We start from the raw sequence: 23,492 nt of genomic DNA on the forward strand, positions 1-23,492 counted from the left end.
TTTAGATGTATTCTCACAATTATATGTTTATTTAGAAATTCTTTAATATTAGCATCATTAAAATATTTTTATGTTAGTGTACTAAATATCTACGTCAAACATTATTTTTCCGTCTTCTACGAGAAAAATACCTAATAATTAATTAGATAACAAATTTAAAGCATGAGAAGCTTTTTCTTGACTAAAAATTAAATTGCATACGTTTTTAAATTTTTCAAAATACTTTGAATTTAAATTTAGACCAGAATTTTTATAATATTATTAAATTTACAAAATAGCGTAACCTTCAAATTCCACGCTTTCAAGAATGTGCTACACAAATACCGAGAATGCTGTTGTTGCAAAATTCGCAAAATTTCAAACTATGCCAAAAGCATACGGTACAGTACAGCAAAAAATAAAATCTCTTAAAGAATTTTTTAAAGTGTCAAAATGACATACTCACGAATAAACGAATAAACGCTTAAACGACAGTGCGCATACAAATACGAGTACTGACATTTACAGATAAAATGTGTGATTTTTTAAGTGTAGTACCTGCTCGTGCACGCGTAATTCACATATTCAGAAAAGTCGAACTGCTATGCATGTGATATGACTGCAATCTCGCGGCAGCTGTTGTCATTGAAACCAACATTGTTGACAGCAAAGTGCAGTGCTGTGTTTGGGGGCGGCAACGGATCGGCGGTGGCGGCAGTGTTGTTCATTCGTCAGGGTCAACGTTAAGGTTCAACATATAACAAATTATATTATCAACACATGAATATAATTAAAAAAGAGGAAAATTAACACACTGAAAAAAAGTTCTCCACAAGAACAGACAGAGTACACAGCGTTCTCAGTAACCGCACATGCTGCTGAGTTCGTGTAGGTGTCAAGACTATAAAGTTAATGTAAGCCGAGTTGTCTGCGGGCTGAACGTGGCTTTACAATTAAAGAATTGGTCACTTGTTTCAGTGAAATGTTGTAGAATTTATTTGTCAATTTTATAACTGAAATTATTCTAAACCTGGCTTCATGTTTTTCTATAAATACATTATTTTATTAGTTTATCCCACTCTAATTCTATTTTAGATCTGAGTTTTAGTTGGCGTACTGTTAATTGTAATAAAATAAGTCGTAATACCTTATTACAGAAAGAGAAACTTTCAATTCTCGTATTTTATTTTAAACCAAATATATTCGAAAAACATCAACACATTTCTATATACAGTAATCCCTCCTATAACGCGGTAGATTGGTTCCGCGTTATAGGAAAACACGTTATAATGGTATCCCCGTATACCCCGTATACACACATGCAAAGGTACGTGAAAGTAATTATGAAATATACAAATCCCCGCGTTAAATGGGGGAATGCCCGTTTTATATGGGGGATTGAAATCGCGTAATATGAAAACGCGTTATAAGGAAACCGCGTTATAGGGAGGAGTACTGTACTCATATACCTAAACGGTTGATTGTATTGCAGACTTTTCATATGTTGTTTTGTTTCTTATTTCGTTGAATAATACGTAGATACATTTAAGTTGAGCACAGTTAAAGAAGTAAAAGCGTATTACATATCTTTTAAGAGCTTATCCCACTCTAATTCTAATTTAGATCCAAATTACAGTTGGTGTACTGATAATTATAATAATAAGTCGTAATACCTTATTACAGAAATAGAAATTTTTAATCTTGAAAATACAAGAACTATATATATGGTAACTAAAATAATTTGAAACAACAACGATTCTGTCTGGTATAATGTGTTAGGTTGTTTGCATATGCAAAAATCATAGTGAATGGTGAGAATTACTGTAAAACGAATATAGGAAATAGCGGTTTGATTATAGGAATAGGAATCGATTATAGGCGTATTATTATTATTATTGCAACCAGCAAAAGAAATTGTTTTCCTTACCCACCTGCTAAATGTCGTAAAATCAAACATATTTATACTTCTACAATGCAATAAAAGATATTACAAATGTGATATGATACTTAGCTTAAAGCTAAAGATCTAAATATTATAGGAAATATTTAATGGGAAAAACGCCAAGAGATGTTAGATCATATCCCCCAATAAGTCTATTTTAGCGGCTATTAAAATTCATAGAAATTCTATTCCTTTAACCTATCACACCAATTAACAAACCAAGTAAATTAATTACCAATTCGGTTACCACCAAAAGTATAGTACTATGGAGCAAATCAATAGACAAATTAGACATATTCAAACATCATATATTTTATTTTTAGATGTGCAGGTTTTGTCTAAAACGAAACAACATTTTACTTGATTGAATATGGTACTGAGATTACACAACTTTATAGCATTGAATCTGGTGTGCCTTAGGGCATTTTTGGACCAATGCTTTATCTCTTGAATACAGCCTTCATGAATTGGAAAGGCACATTTGTGAACGATGCAGTAGTTTTATCGATTATAAATAACCCAAGAAAAGCATCTACAAAACTACAGACATACGTTAACTACGTCTCACTGTGAATAAAAGACAGCAAATCAATCAAATCAAATTGAGTAACCATATTTACTATTAGACAATATCTCTGCCTATCTGTATCATTAAATTCTACTCAACTACTTCGGACTGAAAAGACAAAGTTTTTAGAAAATTACCTAGATAATTGACCTGGAGAACTTATTGTCAAAGAAGGAAACTCAAGCTGTGAAACTTGTTTTGATTTCTAAGTTGAAATACTAAACTGCTTCTGATATATAATAGTGAGCTGAAACTCATCTAGAGTTATGGACTACAGATATGCGGGACTGAGAAAAATATAACATGCATCTTCTTGAAATAAATGATTTGTGTACACTATAACACGAGAATACATATGTATTTGTCACTGGACACAGCCATTGTATGTGTTTTTTATTTAATCAATTAAAAATAATTACTTATTGTCAAATAAAATTGGGCTGATTGTAATAAAATGGATTCAAAGAAACCTTTAAATACATTGTTGAGATCCATGTGGCCGCTGTTAGATTATATTTTATATTTTGAATATTTGTTGAAACTACTTTCTATCAACATTGATTTTCTGATCGAATTCATTATTTGTTATGATTAATATTTAATATTAAATATATATCTCTATTCTCAGATACGATTTGATTATAATAGAAAAATAAGTAAGAAATTCATTTAGTCTTAAAAGCGTAGATAAACACAAAAATTTTTTAACAAATTAAAAATGCATTTATTAAATCCTTTTCATCTTTTTCTAATCTCTTTACAGATTCTTAAAACTGCAGATGGAAATATAAAAAAAAAATTTTGAAATAACAAAATCAATACGAGAAATATTTGTGGAATTTAGCGTAAATTTTTGTATTTTTGTGTGCAAATCAACTTCAATCGAAATAATAAAAGAAAAAATTTATGTAAATAAAATTTCGTATCTAAAAATCAGAATATTTGAATGCTATGCACCGAAACGAATCAATTCAAACAAGGTCATATTAATCTGCAGCGCTTTGATTTATAATTTATTGATATTTATTCAAATTGATTTCTTTTAAATAATTAAACAGGAAAATAGTGCCAAAAATTTAATATCATTGAGAGTAATTTAAAAAATGTTTGAAATATTTTGAAACGGTTAATTTAAGCAACAGCAAAAAAATTTATCTGAAGTTTTACTCTGAGGAAATAATTATTTTTATTGGAAAAAAATTTATTTTTGCAAGTCATCAAAATGGCAATTATAATCAACAAAAACCGCATCATCATAAATATCATCCTCGTGTCCGTTTTATTAGTCCTTTTGACATCTACTGTGGATTCTTCAATAGCCTCACGTAAGTTCCAAATAATTTTTTTTATAAATTTAATAAAAAATATAATTTATCAAGTCTTTAAAGTTTAATTATGTAGTATAAAATCAGACAAAATACACATGTTATTTATTTGTTATTAATTTTTTAATTTTTATTTTTTTTATAAAAAATTTTATTGTGGGTGTCGCTATCTTTTGCGTTTCTTCTTAAGAAAATAAATAGAATTTCTCATGCTCATAAAAAACATTTACTTTAAAATCACTTAATAATCGCAAGAATAAGTTTTTATAATGACGCAAAATTATTTTATTAATGGCACTAAAATTTAATATATTTAAATTCTTAGAATTATAAAAAATAGGTGTTGAAATATATTGACTTCCTAAATAAATTAAGTACCTAATTTGAATATCTTGATATCTAATTGAATATATATTGATTTTCTGAAACATAATTACTCATTGATTATATTATTGTACTTAGTAAGAGAATTAACTAAGTTTTATAAATATTGGAACGTGAGAAATTATTTAATAAATGTTAATTGAATTTTTAATTCACAAATTACTGACACCAGGACTAGTTACTTTTATTTGCTTTATAGACACAAGGAATATTCGTATAATTTTGAAATGCGCTTTGTTTCGTCGATTTATCTATAACTATTATTTTTACTCTACTGGTAATAAGAGCAAAAAAGTTATTCTTTCCTTGCTGACACTGTGTCCCACCACCGAGATTTTTTTTGTACAAACAAATGTTTAAGAGATCCCAAATCCATCGATATTATACATTGTGACCGAAAAGTTTCCGGAAATAAATAAATAAAACGCAAAATTCTTAATCTTCATCAATATTTATTTTATCTCCTTCAAAATATGCTCCATTAGAAGCGATACACAAATGCCAACGTTTCTTCCAATCATCAAAACATTTTTTATAGGCGCTTTCCGGTATGGCTTTGAGTTCCCTCTGCGAATTCTGTTTTACGTCTTCTATGGATTCAAAACGCGTTCCTCTGAGTGGTAATTTGAGGTTGGGAAACAGGAAAAAGTCACACGGTGCAAGATCAGGTGAATACGGTGGCTGTTCGATGGTATTTATTGAATGTTTGGCCTTAAAATCGTTGATAATGTTGAACAAATTGAGGTGAATCGGAACAAGCCGGGCGTTGACACGTCGCATACACAAATTGTCCACCAAAATCAAACGAGCCATCTCACGACCGATGCCTAGCTCTCGTGCTATCTCTCTAACACTCACATGAGGATTTTTGAACACGATTTCCTTTGCCTTTTCAATGTTTTCGTCGGTGGTAGAGGTCGAAGGTCGTCCAGAACGCGGCATGTCTTCGACGGTCGTACGACAGTCCTGAAAGGCTTTGTACCACTCATAAACTTGAGTTTTCGATAAAACTGATTCCCCATAAGCCTTTTGTAGCATTCGCAACGATTCTGCACACGAAATTTCGTTCGAAAAACAAAATTTGATGCAAACTCTTTGTTCAATATTTTTTTCCATTGTTTTTTTCGCAACGCACTACTGAGGTGAACTGGTTTCAACAGCTGCCGTAAACGAACTGTCTGACAGATCGCGCTCATTTTTGGCATAGTAATTGTCCTTAAGTGCTGCCAAACTACATAAACTTAAAATATCGAAAAATATACAGCGCGCGAATTTTAAATGAGAATTTCCGAAAGCTTTTCGGTCACAATGTATACATTTTTTTTCGATAATTCTTTCATTTTATTTGCATAAAAATTGAGCAGTGGAATCTGTCTTAATAAGCAATTTTATTTTAAGATATCTGATATAATGTGGCTTTAAAGAGCACCACATAACATGACTAATGGTGGACTTACACTACCATTAGTAGTGGATTTTTTCTAGATTTCACAATGGAATAACGAGACCTTTACCTTTGACATTTTAAATATAATTTATAACCTTTTACTCGTTTGATTTCCAATTCATTTATCTAATGCTCTTTCCATTTTTTTGAACTTAAAAGGTTTCCTTTTGTTCCAGAGAATCGAATTCAGAACTTGAACGCGAACTACGTCCTGAACTTTCATATAGCGTGTTCCTTTCTCTTAAAACGAATTGTTGTTACTCTATACACATGAAAACTGCTTAGAAAATCTTACAAAAAATTTTTTTATAATACTAATTTTAATACTTAGTTCAAAACAGATTCAATTCATCTGAAATTGTACTTCCCCGAACTTTATTTAGTCAATTCACGGACTTAAATATTTTTTTATGCTGTATGTATCGAGTTGTAGAAGTAATGAGAATGTGCAAGAATCGAGTTATTACTGTATTTAAAAGTATGATTTCCAATCACATATTTTATGCCAGGAACATTTATAACTTTATGATAGATTCGAATTCGGTTGGTAACAAACCAGATGACCTGCAAAATTAATTTTTAAATTTCTGATAGAAATCGTTGTAGTATTTCCACATAAGAGGAACTAGCTCTACTCAATAACTATATTCTATATGTTTAATTTTCTGCTGCGATCATTTATTATAAGAGAAAAAACTTGTAGTGTTTTATTTTAAATTAAAACAACAAATTGTCCTATTTGGTTAATCTACTAGTCTACGCACTTTTACAGCAATTAATTTTTAGCAATACTGAAATAAAATCTTTTTTTATTTTTTATAACTGAAATGCATCAAATATTAAAAGAAGATTATTTCAATCTGAAGGTATATTTCTTTAGAATATTATTTATTTTTATACAATGTAGTAGTATGAGCATATGTATATAAATATTTATAAGTAGAATTTAAGCATTCTCTTAATAAAAAATGTTGATGTTCAATATAGTCAGATTTAATTAATAATAAACCCTACATTAATCAGTATTATTATAGTAATTACTTCAAATGTACTTTCATTATCGAAAGTCAGCAATACTCCGTATGTAGATAGAAGTAATATTATATAAAGCATATGCAATATTAAAAAATAGGTTTCTTTAATATATGTATAAAATATCAATTGATATCTGCTGTTTCCTTCACAACAAAATATATATGTAATGGGTTCAAGTAGAGAAAAACAATGATCCAACAACAAACTATATAGTAAACCCGATTTAAGCTTTTGTTATGTTATGTTAAGCCTTTTCCGAGTTAGTGCATCTGGGCACTTTTACTCTATGATCGCTGGGGGGATTCTCCATAGTCCCGCCCATCTCACTGACTAATTTGAGTATTCCTGATAATCTTCATGATTATTCAATGATTGATCTAAGATATGCGTACCGCCCTGTGCGGTTAGTGATTACTCTGAGATTGAAAGTGCTAAGTAGGGCAGCCTGTCGGTTTTCGCATAAAGCTTCAGAGCTCTGTCCCTTATGTATTTTTTGACCGGATCTATTCTAAGGTCTCTTAGCATGTCATTCGTGCGGATGTACCATGGCACTTTGAAGAGCCTTCGGAGAGCCTGACTTTGAGCTTCTGTTTAACATGTAATTTTTTTTTTTTGTAGTCACCTTTCTTAATGGAATAGACTATATATTTGTTTATAAAATAAATATTAAATTTATATCTTACATATTATATAAATTCAGGGATAGTATAGTCTCCATAAAAATCAATATTTATTGTTTTTCATTTAAATAACACACAAACCGCAAGAAATTATATTATAAATTAGTTTCATTAAAAATTATCATAAATTTCTTACGTTATCTAAACTTTTTAGTAAAACTTTTTATAGTTCATTAATATATACTGTAATATAATTTATTAAAATATTTTGTAGGTAAATGTTTTAATGTTGAACTGAATATTTTCTCCATAAATTAAATTCCCAAGACTTTACACATTGTAACAACCTTTAAAAACATAAAGAAAAAAATTTATATTTTACTTCAATAAAATGTAAAAATAGCAACATTTAAAGCCACCCACCTATCATTCAACGGTATATGACTTTTAATAAAAACTGAAGAAAAAGAAAATGTTCAAAGTTATAAATTTTGAAATAAAAAAAGACATTTAAAACATTTCATTTCATTTCATTTAGTTTCATTGTAGTTCTACAATATCATAAAATATTGCACTTAGACGAATGTATTTCAGCGCTTCTAGGTATATGACAGGAGCATTTCTGTGAATACTTTTTTATATTAAATGCAACTAGTCATTTTGATATATAAAAATGTAAGATATAAAAAATTTCAAATGGAAATGTTGAGTGATTATATCTTTTAGTTTAGAAAAAAATATTTTGCTTTTTAACACTTTATACTTGAACATTTCTTTGTATATTTTGCAATTAAATAAGATGGAAAAAAATTAAATTTAACATAAAACTGTCATTTAACTTAACAAATGTGCTGAAAATTCGCTAATATTTTATTAGAATAAACATTAATAAAAACAATTCTAAAACACGCAAATTTAGAAACACCTGTTTTTGTTAATATATCTACATCACTATATTTTATTTTATTTTTTTCCTGATTTTTCAAAAAATTATGAAACAAAATTTATGGAATTCGTGTCTGTAAATATTTATTTAGTTTTTAAGGAAAAATGGGTTAAAAATGTTTATTGCTTCTCATTTATTATTACTTAATTTTAAACAAATAAATAATTGACATTATTAAACAGTGAGTCAAAGTGAATTACTTTTGCCACCGTTTTTATTTAATTATTTTGCAATACATTTAATATTTTGCAAACAAAATTATAAACTCTTCAAAAGATAAAAACTTTAAATATCTTTTGCTTATAGCATATATATTTATCTGTTTGTATATATATCATAATTTATTTATGGCATTCATAAAGGAATTGCTGCAAAAAATATTTCCTAAAGGCGTCTTCAAGTGGTCGCCGGTTCTGTTGTTTGGTTCATTAGTGAAGTGTCGTAAATGAGAGCAAGAGTCGAAATATTTCTGAATTGTTTACAGAAAACATTTAACTTTTTTTCCATTTATTTAAAAAACTTTGTTTTGGCAATTCATTATTTACAAAATTATAAATAAACATGACGTACTCCAATGTGCATTTTACTCATATCATACAATGGGTTTTTTTCCCCAACCGAAAAAAAATTTTTCGCTACTTCTGATGCAAATTTTGTATGAATATAAAGCAGTCAATTTACTGATATTGAAAACTTAATGTTGTAATATTAGCAAAAAATCATATTATTAAATTAATATAAAAAAAGAAACTTCACAAACTAATAAAAAACAGAGGTTCTATATTCCGTATGAGTAATTTGATAAAACTAAGTTATATATCAAAACAGGATATTACCTTTAATCTGAAAATACAGTTGACTTAAAGAATTTATGAAAAATAATTCATTCTACAACACATAGAAAAAAAGCGCTATGATCTTTACAAAAATTTTTTTTTTCAAAAAAACAACCTTCTACGATATCTATTTAGCATTACAGTAGACAAAATTTTTCTACAATATTCGCTCTCAAATATCTTGATCATCAATTATTCGTTTATAGTTTCATGTATTCATCTTTTAAGAATAATGCAATAACATATTTAAAGTCATTTAATTAATTTTTTTTTTGATTATATATAAAAAAACCAATAATATAGTACGTTCTAGGTCGCATGCAGTAACGGCCTCCAGCCATGTTGGTCAGTGACTTGCTGTCGCCAGTTGAAAGTATCTGGTCCTTACACGGAAGATACGAACATCCACTACCATGTATTTTACCAAACCAAGATTACCGAATCAAACATAGCAATGAAAAGAGAAAACACACTCTTGGAAAATGAGGTACATATATTTTTCTGGTGAAAAATTCGCTTCAAGAGAGCCTTGTGAAAATTAACTATCTCAATTTTTTGTCAATAGGGACGAGATCTTCTATGAGAGAGGCATAATGAAATTACCTTCAACATGGCAACAAGTTATTGAAAAAACTGCACATATTTAGAATAATCCTTAATCGGCTCATTCTAACTATGGTAAATAAGCCTACAATCTTTTGCAAAAATAATGGATTTCTTTTTACTACACCTATTATATGTGTTTACAAAAACTAACAACCTGTAAACTGTCGTTTTATGCAGTATTTTATCAGAACATATATATATATATTTATATTTATATTTTGATTTGAAAAGAATATGAAATGTTTGATAGTAAGGCTTTTAAAAATGGATTGCAATTATAATTCAACATTTCGATAAAAATAACTGACACAAATCATGAATTTCATCCAGCATGTATTCTTTACAAAACAACTAAATACTTCTCATGCACTCCTAACATACACTAATTGGGAACCCAATTATGCGTCGTCCAAGTATTGTGTGAAATTCCTGCTATATTATAAGCTGCTCTTGTTTAATGATAAAGCCAACAAAAAATTCTAAAATATTTCTTTATCTCTTGCATTCACTTAACCTAATTGCAAAGGCTTCATATAAATTTATTTGTATATATTGAAATCAATATGTACATAGCGTAGTATTAGTTATGTGGTATCCCATGTTTTGTATTTCAAGAAGGAAGATACGATCATGTGCGTTCGATCATGAAATCCCAAAGCGAAGCACATTTAAGACTCATAAATTGCGGAGATTTCGACAACAAAATGAAATGGGAAAATAATAAAAATAATAATAAAAAAGCAGAAATTGCCAACTATAAAAAAATAACTAAAAAATACTACAACAGCAATGTAGATTTTTTTATAGGCCATGGTCAAAAGTTCACTGAAACGAATGGTTTAAGGCGTAACGCTTCACTGAGCAATAAAAACAAAAATTAAACAAACAAGCAAAAAAAAGAAGGGATTTTTGACAATAACAAATAGAGGTGCTACAATTATTAAAGAAAAAAGTTTATAAAATGTATATAAATAGATACAGATATAAAAAAATCTGAACTATATGGATGCGAATAATACAAAAATATAAAAAGTTCAAAGTCAAAATGAGAGGCAAGCGAGTGAACTGAAAGCAATTTTTTGCCACACGCAATTTATGAAATTTGATCACAAAAAGTCGTACAAAAAGTAAAGCAACATAGCAAAAAAATGATATAAAATTAAAATAAAAAAATATTAGAGATACCATTAAAGCTTAAAAAGTACTCGTACGTGAAATAGTGCCGTTTTTTACGCCACAACTGAAGCAGGCGACGCATATCGACTTGGCACCTTTCATTTTTACAGACAAGCAGTATTTACCACCAGCACTGATACACACATCACAACTCCATTGTTACTGCCCATATCGTTTCGTATGTAATATGAGCTCAGCACTATCGATTTCTCGGCCAGCGTCTTGCTTTCTTGCTCTTGCTCTTGCTCTTCCTCTTAGTCTTGGTTTTGGTTTTGGTTTTGCTTTTAGGCTTAGTCGTGGTCATATGTGCAAAAATAGACAATGGTGATGATTGATTGCGGCATGTTTATTATGGCTACAATCGTACAATCACAATTTTACAGTCACACAATCATAGTTAATTTATTTCATTATTTGGCTACTCTTGTGTTTTCATTGTTCGGCCTGCTGGAGTTGTAGAATTTCATGTCTTTGATGATGGATTAACATGTTATTATTATTTGTTTGGATACAGGATCGATCTTGTACTTTTGACGCATACAAGTGAATTTAAATTATAAGCGATTACCATAAATACAAAAAAAAATAGTTTAAATTACGGAATGTAATTTTATATAAACCTTCAAATAAATCAATTAATATATTTACGTATTTTATGTTTATTTATATTAGAGCAAAATAATTGTAGCACTACTGGTTGGAAGTTAATATAAGCATCAACTGCAAATCTAAATATATAAATTGATAACATAATCAATGTACAATTTATTTCATCCTTAAGGATTATCATTTTTTATTTACTTTAATATGCGATTCTACTTAAAATATTTTATTAGCGTTTTATTTTGTCTGTTTAAAAATAAAACGCACTATTTTCGATTTATATTACTTTTTCATAAATAAGTTGTATATAAAGCTAGTATTTTTGCCTACATTAAAGTGACATATTGGTTGCCGTCTCCTTGCATACTATAGATAGAGTTGGGTCTATCCAACAACATTTTAAATTTTTTATAAATTTTACGATCTGTGTCTCTGCTCATTTCTGTAAGTCATTATTACATTATTTTTATAGCTGCTATGTACCTCCCGTTTCAAAACGACTGTTTGAGACCAAATCGGTCTTGACCTGCCATCCCTTAGTAGTCGCTGTAGGTTACATTGTCGGTATATATATATATAGGTTGATATTTTCTTTGAATACTATATTCTATGACATATTTAGACCTTTTTATATTTTTTTGCAACCAGTTTGTTTTTGCTCTCCGCAATATATCATTCAAACTTTTGTTTTTTATCAGATTAAAAACCCCATCAATGAATTTAGTTCATAATAAATTAATTGTTATTCAGTTATTTATAGTCTTTAATAGATATAATGTCGATTATGACTTACAAGAAATACTTAAACTTTGTATATCAGATTTTACTTTAGTGTGTAATTAGTTATCGTTCAATAGCCTTCTTTAATAAATTTTTTAATAATATTGACTTAATATATTAAGAATTTTGCATCACAAAAATATTTATTGTTATTTTTAATAGAAATTATCTTTCAAAATAAAAGCGATCTGTAAGATATTACAGACATGAAAAGCATATATGAAAAATTCATACAGCAAAATAAATAAATTTTATTTATTTAAGTTGTTAAGTTCATTGTGTTTTAAATTTATTTCCTTATCACAAAATGTCTGCATCTAAAATGGAAAATATATTTAAAATCCCCTTAAAATATTCTTTAAATGAGGTTAATCACCGGCCTTTTCTGCTTTCATGGCGTTAAGCCATCCACAACCAAAGCTATATCATTGAGAATTGTCTATATTTTTAACTAAATTTAAAATTAAAAAATGTATATAGAATAGAAAATATAAATTCTAACTTTTATTTTGATATTTCTTTTGTTGGATAATATAAATACATAATTTTTCAGGTAAAATCTGCTCTCATTTAAAATATTCAATTTGCGTCTTAGTCAAACCTTTAATCCAATTTATACGGAAGCGGCAGAGATGTTGTGATTACCGCTGATTCTTCGCTGGCAAAATTTATTCACACGATAAATTTTTTTTCTTCCATAGCATCAAATAAACAAAATCTGATGACGACAATTGTACCAAAATCAGAACCAAAAATTATTAGAAAGTCAGACACGGGGCAAAAGCAATGCCGATGCCGTATACGTTCTGCTTTATTTCCAATTCGCATAATAAATTTTCAACTCATCCAAAACTATACATTTCTATTAAATATATATACATTATATATGTATTTGCTTATATATTTGTAGATAAATATTTTTGTTATTTTTATTTGCATTATTCTTTCAGCGTTTATTCGATGTATTTATATCTACTCGCTTTTTGCGAGTACTAATGAACTTGTTTTTTTTAAATTCATTAATTTATAAAAATATAAATGTTTACAAATTACACACATATACTTATATAAATGTATATTTTTATATCTATATGTATATGTGTATGTCTTTATGTATGCATTATGCCAATATTTTAAATTTGTTTTGATTTATATATATTACTCTTTTATAAAAATTTATTAAATGGCATATTTTCTGGTATTTTCATGGGTTTTAATAGCTTTGCACAATTCAATTTATTAACAACAATAATGCCAATTAAACCAGAAACAAATTTTATAAAACTTAATAGTATTTTAAATAATTACAAATTGCTTAACTATTAAAAATATTTTCATTTTGGCACTATCAAAATTTTCATATTTTATATATAATATATAAAAATTTGATTTATGAGAATTTAGTGAAGGAACGTGCCACTGAGGTGGGCGTTTAATGCTTGTATAAGAAAATAAAAGACAACAAAATAAGGATAATATAATTTATTACATTCAAATTTAAAATTAAATTCGAAATTCGATTTTTTTATAAATTTAGTAATAGTTCAATTTTCAGGACTTAATATACCGAGGTCTAGACAATTGCTTATCCGTGCTGATTCTCATGGCAGATCCCACTCGAATCTAACGATGATGTCAACTTTTTTATTAAAACAGTCATTATGTTTAATGTATCACTTTCTAGTATTATTTTATTTTATTTTCTTAAACAAAAACTTTGATCTTAATTAGTTTAGAGTAAATTAGCAAATTTGCATGCCACATACGCTTTCGAAAAGTCAGTAAGGTTCCTATCAACCATTTAAATTGTTTTTAAAAGTTTGTCATCTCCACAGAATGGCTTGGTGTCAATAGAGGGATTAGGCCGAAGTCTGTGTCTCTCTTAGGTTGACAGTCTGCCTTTTCGTTTTTTTCAAATCTTGCATTATTCCATATAGAGATAGAAGTTTCAGAGTTTTTTTCCAATAGGGTTTGAAATAGGTCAAAATACTTTAGATAAAATAAATTGGAATAATTTTAGTAACTATTGTTTTAATCACACACCCACAATTTCAATACAACAGAAGTAATTTAAAAATATTTTGCATTCTATATAAATCAAGAAAAATTAGCAAAATAAAATACTTTTATTACTTCAAGTATTTAAAATATTATTGTTTATTAATATATAAAGACTGTTATATACACTCCTACTAAGCTCCTTCAAAGCTCCTATTAGATTGTAAATAACTTCAGGTACTTTTTTTGTATACGAAGATAAATTATAATCAAAGTTTTTCTATAAATCCTAGTTGTTGGGTATTATTCGTGAATAAATAATATAGCATTCTATATGTTTCTGTAAACATACATAAAAATTTATAAGTTTTAAGAATTGAAATTTCCGTAAAATGATCTCGAATTAAACAAATTAATTCGGAAAAGAATCGAACAAAAGTGTTATACCGATAATTAAAACACATAAATACCGCGATTTGATTTATAATTTGTACATTATCAATCAACATCATGTCGAAATGCAAATTAAACAGGTTCAAGAATGGAATAAGAAATAACGAATTCACATTATTTGTTTTTCTTATACATAATAAATATCTCACATAGATTCATAATAAATAAAGTAAATAAATTAAAATACAGCAAAAAAAATGGGATTTATTTTGTTGGAATCGTGAAAAAATATTGAAAATACCCAACCCTTTTAATGGTTCTTAAAATTATTCTGATTTGGTTGTAAAGCATATTTGGGCGATTATAATTTAGGTGATATAAAAAGTTATAAATTTTCAATAAAATATTAAAATATTGATTAAGGATTCATAATAGTTTTGATAGTTTTCAGAACATTACAAGATATATATATACTGAAAATGCTAATTTATAGTGATACGTGCGTAGCAAAGGCGTTGCTCTTTGTATTCATAGCAATTAAAGATATATGAAAAAGAATTGATTAGGGAAGCGATGCGCTGCATTAGTGCATACTGGATGATTATCATTATTTCTCTAAAAAGTTTAAACGACCTTTGTAGAGTGAAACATAAGCTTCAATATATTTATTTATTTAATAAATTACATCAGAAATTTCTTTATTGTAACATTATGCAGTGTGAAAAATTTCAATGAAAATTTACTTCAAGATTTTTTTATACTCTTTAAATGCTCTTTAAATGTATTGCAAAAGAATAGTCTAAAATTTCTCTTTTACTTCACTTTAGTTCACTTTATATGTTTATTTTTTTCAATACTTATTTTGAGACCCATATCTTGGTGGATTCCTAAAAACGTCTTAAAAGCAACTTATACTTCTTTTACAAAGAAGACCATATTATCCGCATACCCACATATTTCTATTGATTTATATTACGCTACTACTTTATAAAGGATTAAATAAAATATAGGACTAACAGCCAAAATCAAGCGATAAATGGCAGTTTATTATTAGTTAGTATTAGTTAGCCAAATTTATGTTTTTCTTTGGTGTTGTCAACTTTTTTGAATAGAATTTAATGTACATATTTTCTGTTAAGGATTTAACTCAATAAGAAGTCAGTGTAAGTCAGCATGAATCCATAACGCTTTTCAGATATTTAAGATATAGTAAAATATTGATCTGTTGTTAAAGATTTTGTTCTAAAATTACGTTAATAGGTTTCTAAGAGTTATTTCGTATTTTATTTATCTTTGTCAACGTTAACATATTCGATGTGACCTTATTTGGAAGACATTTGGAAGAGATTTTTCTTTAAGAGTTTCACCTTTTGTTTAGTGTTCCTTAGTATGTGGGTATAATGATTTAACAATCGACTGAAGGGCATGTTCGAACTTTGCCGCTATACTTTAGCAACTCAGCGTTTATAGAATCTTCTTTGCTTGATTGAGAATATTTACTACATTTACATATATCTTGTATATAATTCATAAAAACAAATAAATATATTTTCAAACATATAGAAAAATAGACCATAAAGCAGTTTATAATAATATGAATATCTCACAGTTATATCAAAATATTTACCTTTAACCAGAAAATATTTTCTAATAATTATTTATTTAATAAACAAATAAAATCCTTCAATGATGTTCGACGTTGTTAACTAATAAAAAAGTCAATAAGTATTGTATATATACATATATATACACATATGTGAATATCATATATACCTACATGTTTATTTATTTACTTTCAACAACTACATATTATGGCCACGTAAATGACATATGTTTGAACACATAAAACTTGTGCTTTGAGGGTAAAATAAATAATATATTTTTTGTTTCCATTTATTTCATTATTTTGAAGTAAACATAAAAAGTCAATTAAACGCTTTTAAGTAAACATAACATAAGTGACTGAATGGTGGGACGAAGTGCAAATTTAACAGATATTAACGTCAATAAATATTTAAAGTTTAACCACAAACAAATTACAAAAGATACTGATTTTAATAAGCAAATTACCTAAAGCCAAAGTTTAATAAGTGCACGATTATGCAGTGCAAAATTGATCATTTAATATTAAAAACAAAAGCGAATATATCTGAAAACGAAAACCTCTATACAAATTTGCATAGAATTTTGGCGCAAAGTAATTTGTTGTGATTGATGCCAATATTTGCTATTCAAAAACGCTTAAAACGCTTGAAATGTGAGCGCATGCGCGGAGTTCACAAACAGCGTGAACGTGCAAAATATTGGCAGCTTCCATTTTGGGTCCTACATAGGTGATATATGGCTTAAAATGTTAAACCATAAACCGTAAACCGTTATGAAGTTGTTAAGTTTATTGTGCAAAAATTTATAATTAATTTTTTATAACCTAAGCGCACGTTTAATTTTATTTTCATTTTAAAAACCGCAGTATTAAGCGACGCTTTAAGTAGCTTTTTTAGATTTTAAATGATTTTTTAAATGATTATCCAATGGTATATACGCAGAGATTATCAAATAACAATAAAACGAATAAAAATTTGAATATTATAATATTAATTATATATTAATTTATGCATTCGTATTGTATTTATTTTCGCGCTTTAAGATAAAAACTTTGGTGATTCACAACGTCAAATTGTTAGTGAAAAGCAGAAAAAAAAATTTGCATATTATTATTAATTTTTTGGCATTGAATTCATTTAGCGTAAACAAAACATTAAGCAGTTTCATATTTATTGAAGTTTTTAAAAATTATTCATCTTAAGAAAGGTCAAGGTTAACTTTTGTTATTATTTTTATTAGAATTTGGAAAGTCGGAATAGTGTCTCAGTTTCTACTACGACTTTCTGTAAAGATATCTGGAAAGTGCTAAAATGACACATAAATGGTGTCAAAACAGACATGTGTGCTTTGTATCTATTAACAAAACGAGTCACTAAGACATGATCAAATAATATTTCACTAATATTCCAAAATGACAACAAATTACAGCTTTAAATATTATACCAGCGGATCACAGCTTTGAGAATTTTTATGTTTGAGCCGTTTATGTTTTATTTGACTTGCTTGAAATTATTTAATCATTAATTTTCATCAAACTTTATCTGTTATATTTTACTTATTTATATTAAACGAAACTTAAATATTGAACTACAACAACAAGATTTCATTTATATTATTTTCATTAATTGGAATTTTGGCAGACCATACAACAGACCATACATAAATTTAATTATTTGTAAATAAGTTTTTTTTTAATAATTTTTAAAGACTGCAAGTACATACCTACTTTTCCAAACCTCTCTATTAAATACAATAGTTTCTATTTAAGCAAAATAGTCATTACCGTCATAACTAACGTTAAATTATAATTTCAAACAAAACCAAAATAAAATTTAAGGATGAGTCGATGAGTTGCCCAAGTAGCTCAAATATATTAAAGCAATTATATTGCACTGCAACAAATATAGTTAGTTTCTAAGTTAGCCTGTAAGACAGTGTTTCAAAAAGTTGGTAGTCAAATAAAAAATGTATTATATATAAATAATTAAATCAAAAAACTCATCTTCAACAACTTAAGTATACATGATATTTCGTTATGCTTTTAAACTCTGCAGATGATTTCTTGACAAAATAAACAAAAAAAAAATCGTGTGTGAAGATTTCCCTAAATACCGGGTGTCAAAAGAAACACCATGCAAAAACACATGTACTTAAAAAATATCTATTATCTATAAAATTGTATAAAATTAAAGAATATTTAAAAAGCATCTCGCATATGATAAAGAAATAAATCTCTGTATAGTAGATTGAATACTACTATTTATCAAGTAAATCGAACTCAGGGAAGTACTCTGAGTCCATGAAAAGGATACAATTGATCTCTAGGTTGCAGTACAACATCCTCAAGTTTAATAATATATAAAATGGAATAATTACTAAAACAAATAAACAATTTTATTTTTTAAAACCAACCATTTTAAAAGAAAATAGGTTTTTGACTGCATATTTTTTTTAAGGTAAAGTTTTATTTATTTTCCTGGATATTTTAATAAATATCAAAAATTGTTGCTACCTCTTAAAGACTCTTCTTGTATCTCAAACTAAGAAGTCATCTTAGAGAGTTAAAACACGTTGAGCAAAATAGAAGTGGAAAACATACCACTTCTAAGCTCTTAGCATAATAATATATTTTACGATAAATAAAAAATAATCATAATAAACAAATTCATTTGAATTAGAAAAATATCATTTTCGATGTTCATTTACGATTTTAAGTAAACTGTTACGCTTTTATGTTCTTCGGCATCAATTAATTTTTTATTATGAATATAAGAAATTTGTATAAATAAAACAAAATTGCAAAAAATTGATATAAAATCCATGATTAAAATCCAAAATTATTTAGTTTCCCATAATTTCATATGTAGTTTTGATATTAATTGCAAGCATTTGGATTTAATCTTTTAAATTAATTTAATCTTTTATTTTAATCAATAAATTTATCTTAATTTATCTTGGAATAAATTCTTTACAAACATATTTCACTACACCTTGTCAACATATGTAAGATAAATAAAAATTTAAATTAGAAAACTGGATTTGTAAGTTCAATAATGTTTATAATAAAGGATAACTATGTTATTAAAAACCATTAAATAATAAAATGTCAGACAATAATATAATATCTTACTTAATAAAAACGTACGAGCATTTACGGTAGTAATTTTAAAAATGAATGATCTTAGAAAAAACCCCCATCTATCATGGAATAAGATTTTATGCCATCGAGATACAACCGATTTTCTTTAAATTTTTTTAAGTTTTTAATTAAATTTTTTTTTATTATTTTTAAAATAAAAATTATATATAAATTATATTAAATTATAATTTGAGATATTACATGATGTAAATACTATTTTCATATAAAATTTTATTCTCTTCGCCACTTTTTCACTACTGCCTTAGGCACATTAACGCGTTTATTTACTGTTTGCAACGCCACTGCATTTCGTATTAGCAAATTAATTATATTCGTATTAATAGAACTTTTGCGAATTACCATTTGTTGCTTTACAACGTGAATCATAAGAGAAGTCTCTGCCACTGCGCTGCTTCACCGCACATAAGCAGAAGGTAGCAGAAATATTTGCCGTTATTTATTACTAGAATTTTTAAATATTTATCACTTCTTGTACAAATGTAGTAAATTTTTACAAACAATTTAACTGCATAATTAATTTTATTTTATATATTTCCAAATAACTTAAATTACAAAAAGAATATTAAATATTTACGAGTCGATTACAAAATCTTAACAAAATTGTATTTCATTTTATGTTATTAACTGACTTTCAATTTCAAGATGGCGTCACGGCTATTAAGCTACTTAAAAATTTTAATTGAAATTATTAATTCACAAAAGTATTATAAAATTTTCATAACGAATTTCATATTTAAATTTAATTAATAAATTTAGTAACAATATTTAAATCTTAATAAAAATTACGTTTATTTTATTCTTATTTATGTCAACAACTATTTCCCGCTGCGTGCTTTTTGTTACCGCCGTAAGCCAAGTACTGTGAATCAAACCTTTTGTTTCGCCTTTTTCGCCGTAAACAAATCATTGTTTACTTATACCAATTGATACAGTTTGTTACCAACGTCACACGTGTGCCTTACAGGTTTGAGGCAACTATTAGGATAGCAAAGCACTCCTATTCAAATTACTAATATGGTTGCAAATATTAGGGTATTCTAATTAATATGGACTTCAAGCAACTTGTTGCAATTGTCTAATTAGAAAGATTATATTCTTTCAATACCTTTTCATATGAGTGGTACTACAAACTAAAATAATTAATACTATTGGTTATGTGAATAGTTGTTTTGTCAGTTGTAATATTACAGCTTACATTTCTTAGTTTGCATGAGTGAAATCATTTATTATAATTATTATTAAAACTAAGTTTCATTGATGCTTTATCCGATCAAATTCTTGTCCTAAATTATTTTATTCAAATGTTTTTCAATATACTGTTTGACTAATTTTAATTAACTAATTTTTGTTGTGACTAATTTTTTGTATATTTGAAAAAAGTATCTTTTTGTTGTGTTGTGGAGATGTATATGATCAATGTTGCCCAAGACCATAAGGATGTCAATATGTAACAGATAACTTCATAATATAATTCTACATTTCAACCTTGAACTATAAGTTATAAAGCCATAAATTTATAAAGCGAAATAGGTTATTGCTATATAAAATTTTAGGTATTCAACGTTATTTTTAAATGTAGATCGACCAGGCTCTTATATATCATAATTTTGGTTATGTGCCGTCTTATACAAAGAAAGTATGTGACGATATTTCAAGGTACACACGCGATAAACAATATTGTCCATTGTTTAACGTTCTTATACATAAATTACGCATTACACAAATTCTAAATAGTGAATGACGTTCCAAGAAATAGGTTTATTGTTGTATACATTTTGCACATTGTTCCGATATCTTATTATACATTGTGACCGAAAAGTTTTCGGAAATTCTCATTTAAAATTCGCGCGCTGTATATTTTTCGATATTTTAAGTTTATGTAGTTTGGCAGCACTGTCCTTAATTACTATGCCAAAAATGAGCGCGATCTGTCGGACAGTTCGTTTACGGCAGCTGTTGAAACCAGTTCACCTCAGTAGTGCGTTGCGAAAAAAACAATGGAAAAAAATATTGAACAAAGAGTTTGCATCAAATTTTGTTTTTCGAACGAAATTTCGTGTGCAGAATCGTTGCGAATGCTACAAAAGGCTTATGGGGAATCAGTTTTATCGAAAACTCAAGTTTATGAGTGGTACAAAGCCTTTCAGGACTGTCGTACGACCGTCGAAGACATGCCGCGTTCTGGACGACCTTCGACCTCTACCACCGACGAAAACATTGAAAAGGCAAAGGAAATCGTGTTCAAAAATCCTCATGTGAGTGTTAGAGAGATAGCACGAGAGCTAGGCATCGGTCGTGAGATGGCTCGTTTGATTTTGGTGGACAATTTGTGTATGCGACGTGTCAACGCCCGGCTTGTTCCGATTCACCTCAATTTGTTCAACATTATCAACGATTTTAAGGCCAAACATTCAATAAATACCATCGAACAGCCACCGTATTCACCTGATCTTGCACCGTGTGACTTTTTCCTGTTTCCCAACCTCAAATTACCACTCAGAGGAACGCGTTTTGAATCCATAGAAGACGTAAAACAGAATTCGCAGAGGGAACTCAAAGCCATACCGGAAAGCGCCTATAAAAAAATGTTTTGATGATTGGAAAAAAACGTTGCATTTGTGTATCGCTTCTAATGGAGCATATTTTGAAGGAGATAAAATAAATATTGATGAAGATTAAGAATTTTGCGTTTTATTTAAAATTTCCGGAAACTTTTCGGTCAAAATGTATATGTTAAACATTACATATATTTTGTACGAATGACTTATTTACTGGCGATTTGGCTTGTTGGAAACAAACTACGCTTTAGAAATGTATTAGTCTATTAAGCAGTGATACTCTATTTCCTCAATATGGAAGTTATTAAATTTAACAAAATAAAATATGCAGATTGACTTCGGCTTATACCATAAAGACTGTTCTTTTAATCATAAACAGTATAAAATAGTAGTAATGCATAATTAATTTGAAATGGTTCGAAAGAAATTAATTTGGATTCACCTTAACTTATGTACCCTATGAATAAAGTTGCTCAAGTGTAGAATATTAAATATTTTATAGTAAGATTTTATTTGTGGATAATTACTTCCATAAATCTAAATATTGAGTCTAAATTTGAATCTAAACCATAAGATTGTATTACAAATCTAAAACTAATCTCTCAAAGAATTGTGATATATAATTTTATGTGTGACAATTAATACCTATATTTAGTGCAAATATATTACCAAATAAAAATGGTTTAACTAGAAACATGCATGTAAAGCAACAGTTTGTATAACAATATCCAAATCTGAAACGACTTAAATAAACTTCAGCATATATACCTTATTATACATAACAAAAATAAGTAAAAAAATTTGAATAAACATTTTATATAAAAATATACATTTTTAACATTTAAAACTTACTAAACCAACTACTTTTTTAAATAAGTAAGATAAATAGGTGGATAGGTGTTTAATCTCATTTCATATACATATGTATTTTTGTCATACGAACTGAACGACTAATTTACGTTAAAAAAGGTAGAGCTTAGTGTTCCAATATTTTTTATGTTACACCCCAAATAAGACTTTCTGTAGTCATATAGAAATCCTATTTGTTTATTGACATATCTATATATCACAGTTTTTTGTTTGTAAGATATATCTAGCAATCAAATGGCACAGCGAAATTCAAGTTTTATCTTCCTTACAGCAGAAATCCATGACATCACTATTCTTACAAATATTTTATTCAATTCTATCTATTGATAAGACCAGACCAGACATTTCTAAGACAATTCGTCGGCTGAAATTGATAATAGGTTCTCAGATATATCCTGTGCTGTGTTACAGATATCTCTAGCGTATTTTTAATAAATTATTATTACAATATTCGAAACGTTTTTTTAATTATTACTGGGCTTAGATCGTTAGTATAAGTCACTTTAGTATATTTACTTAAAGCTAAGTTGGACTGATAAAATCATATACATATTACAAATACTTTTAAAAGGCTGTTTTATTAATATTTATGTTTAATTTTAACAAATTGCTTATTAAAAAATTATTTAACTGAATTAAAATGATTAATACGTCTTAGGTC

General features: G+C 27.6%; 1 protein-coding gene across 1 annotated transcript in view; it reads left to right on the forward strand.

Moving 5' to 3' along the window:
* The first annotated feature begins 3,630 nt into the window (after window positions 1-3,630).
* The window catches only part of LOC119668284, a 59,814-nt gene continuing 39,952 nt past the window's right edge, over window positions 3,631-23,492 (forward strand). The window contains exon 1 of the mRNA XM_038077741.1: window positions 3,631-3,814. Coding sequence (XP_037933669.1) covers window positions 3,712-3,814 — 103 coding nt within the window. The 5' untranslated portion in view covers window positions 3,631-3,711. The remainder of the gene's footprint in view (window positions 3,815-23,492) is intronic.

Source organism: Teleopsis dalmanni, chromosome 1 (assembly GCF_002237135.1).
Source record: "Teleopsis dalmanni isolate 2A chromosome 1, ASM223713v2, whole genome shotgun sequence".
NCBI lineage: Eukaryota > Metazoa > Arthropoda > Insecta > Diptera > Diopsidae > Teleopsis > Teleopsis dalmanni.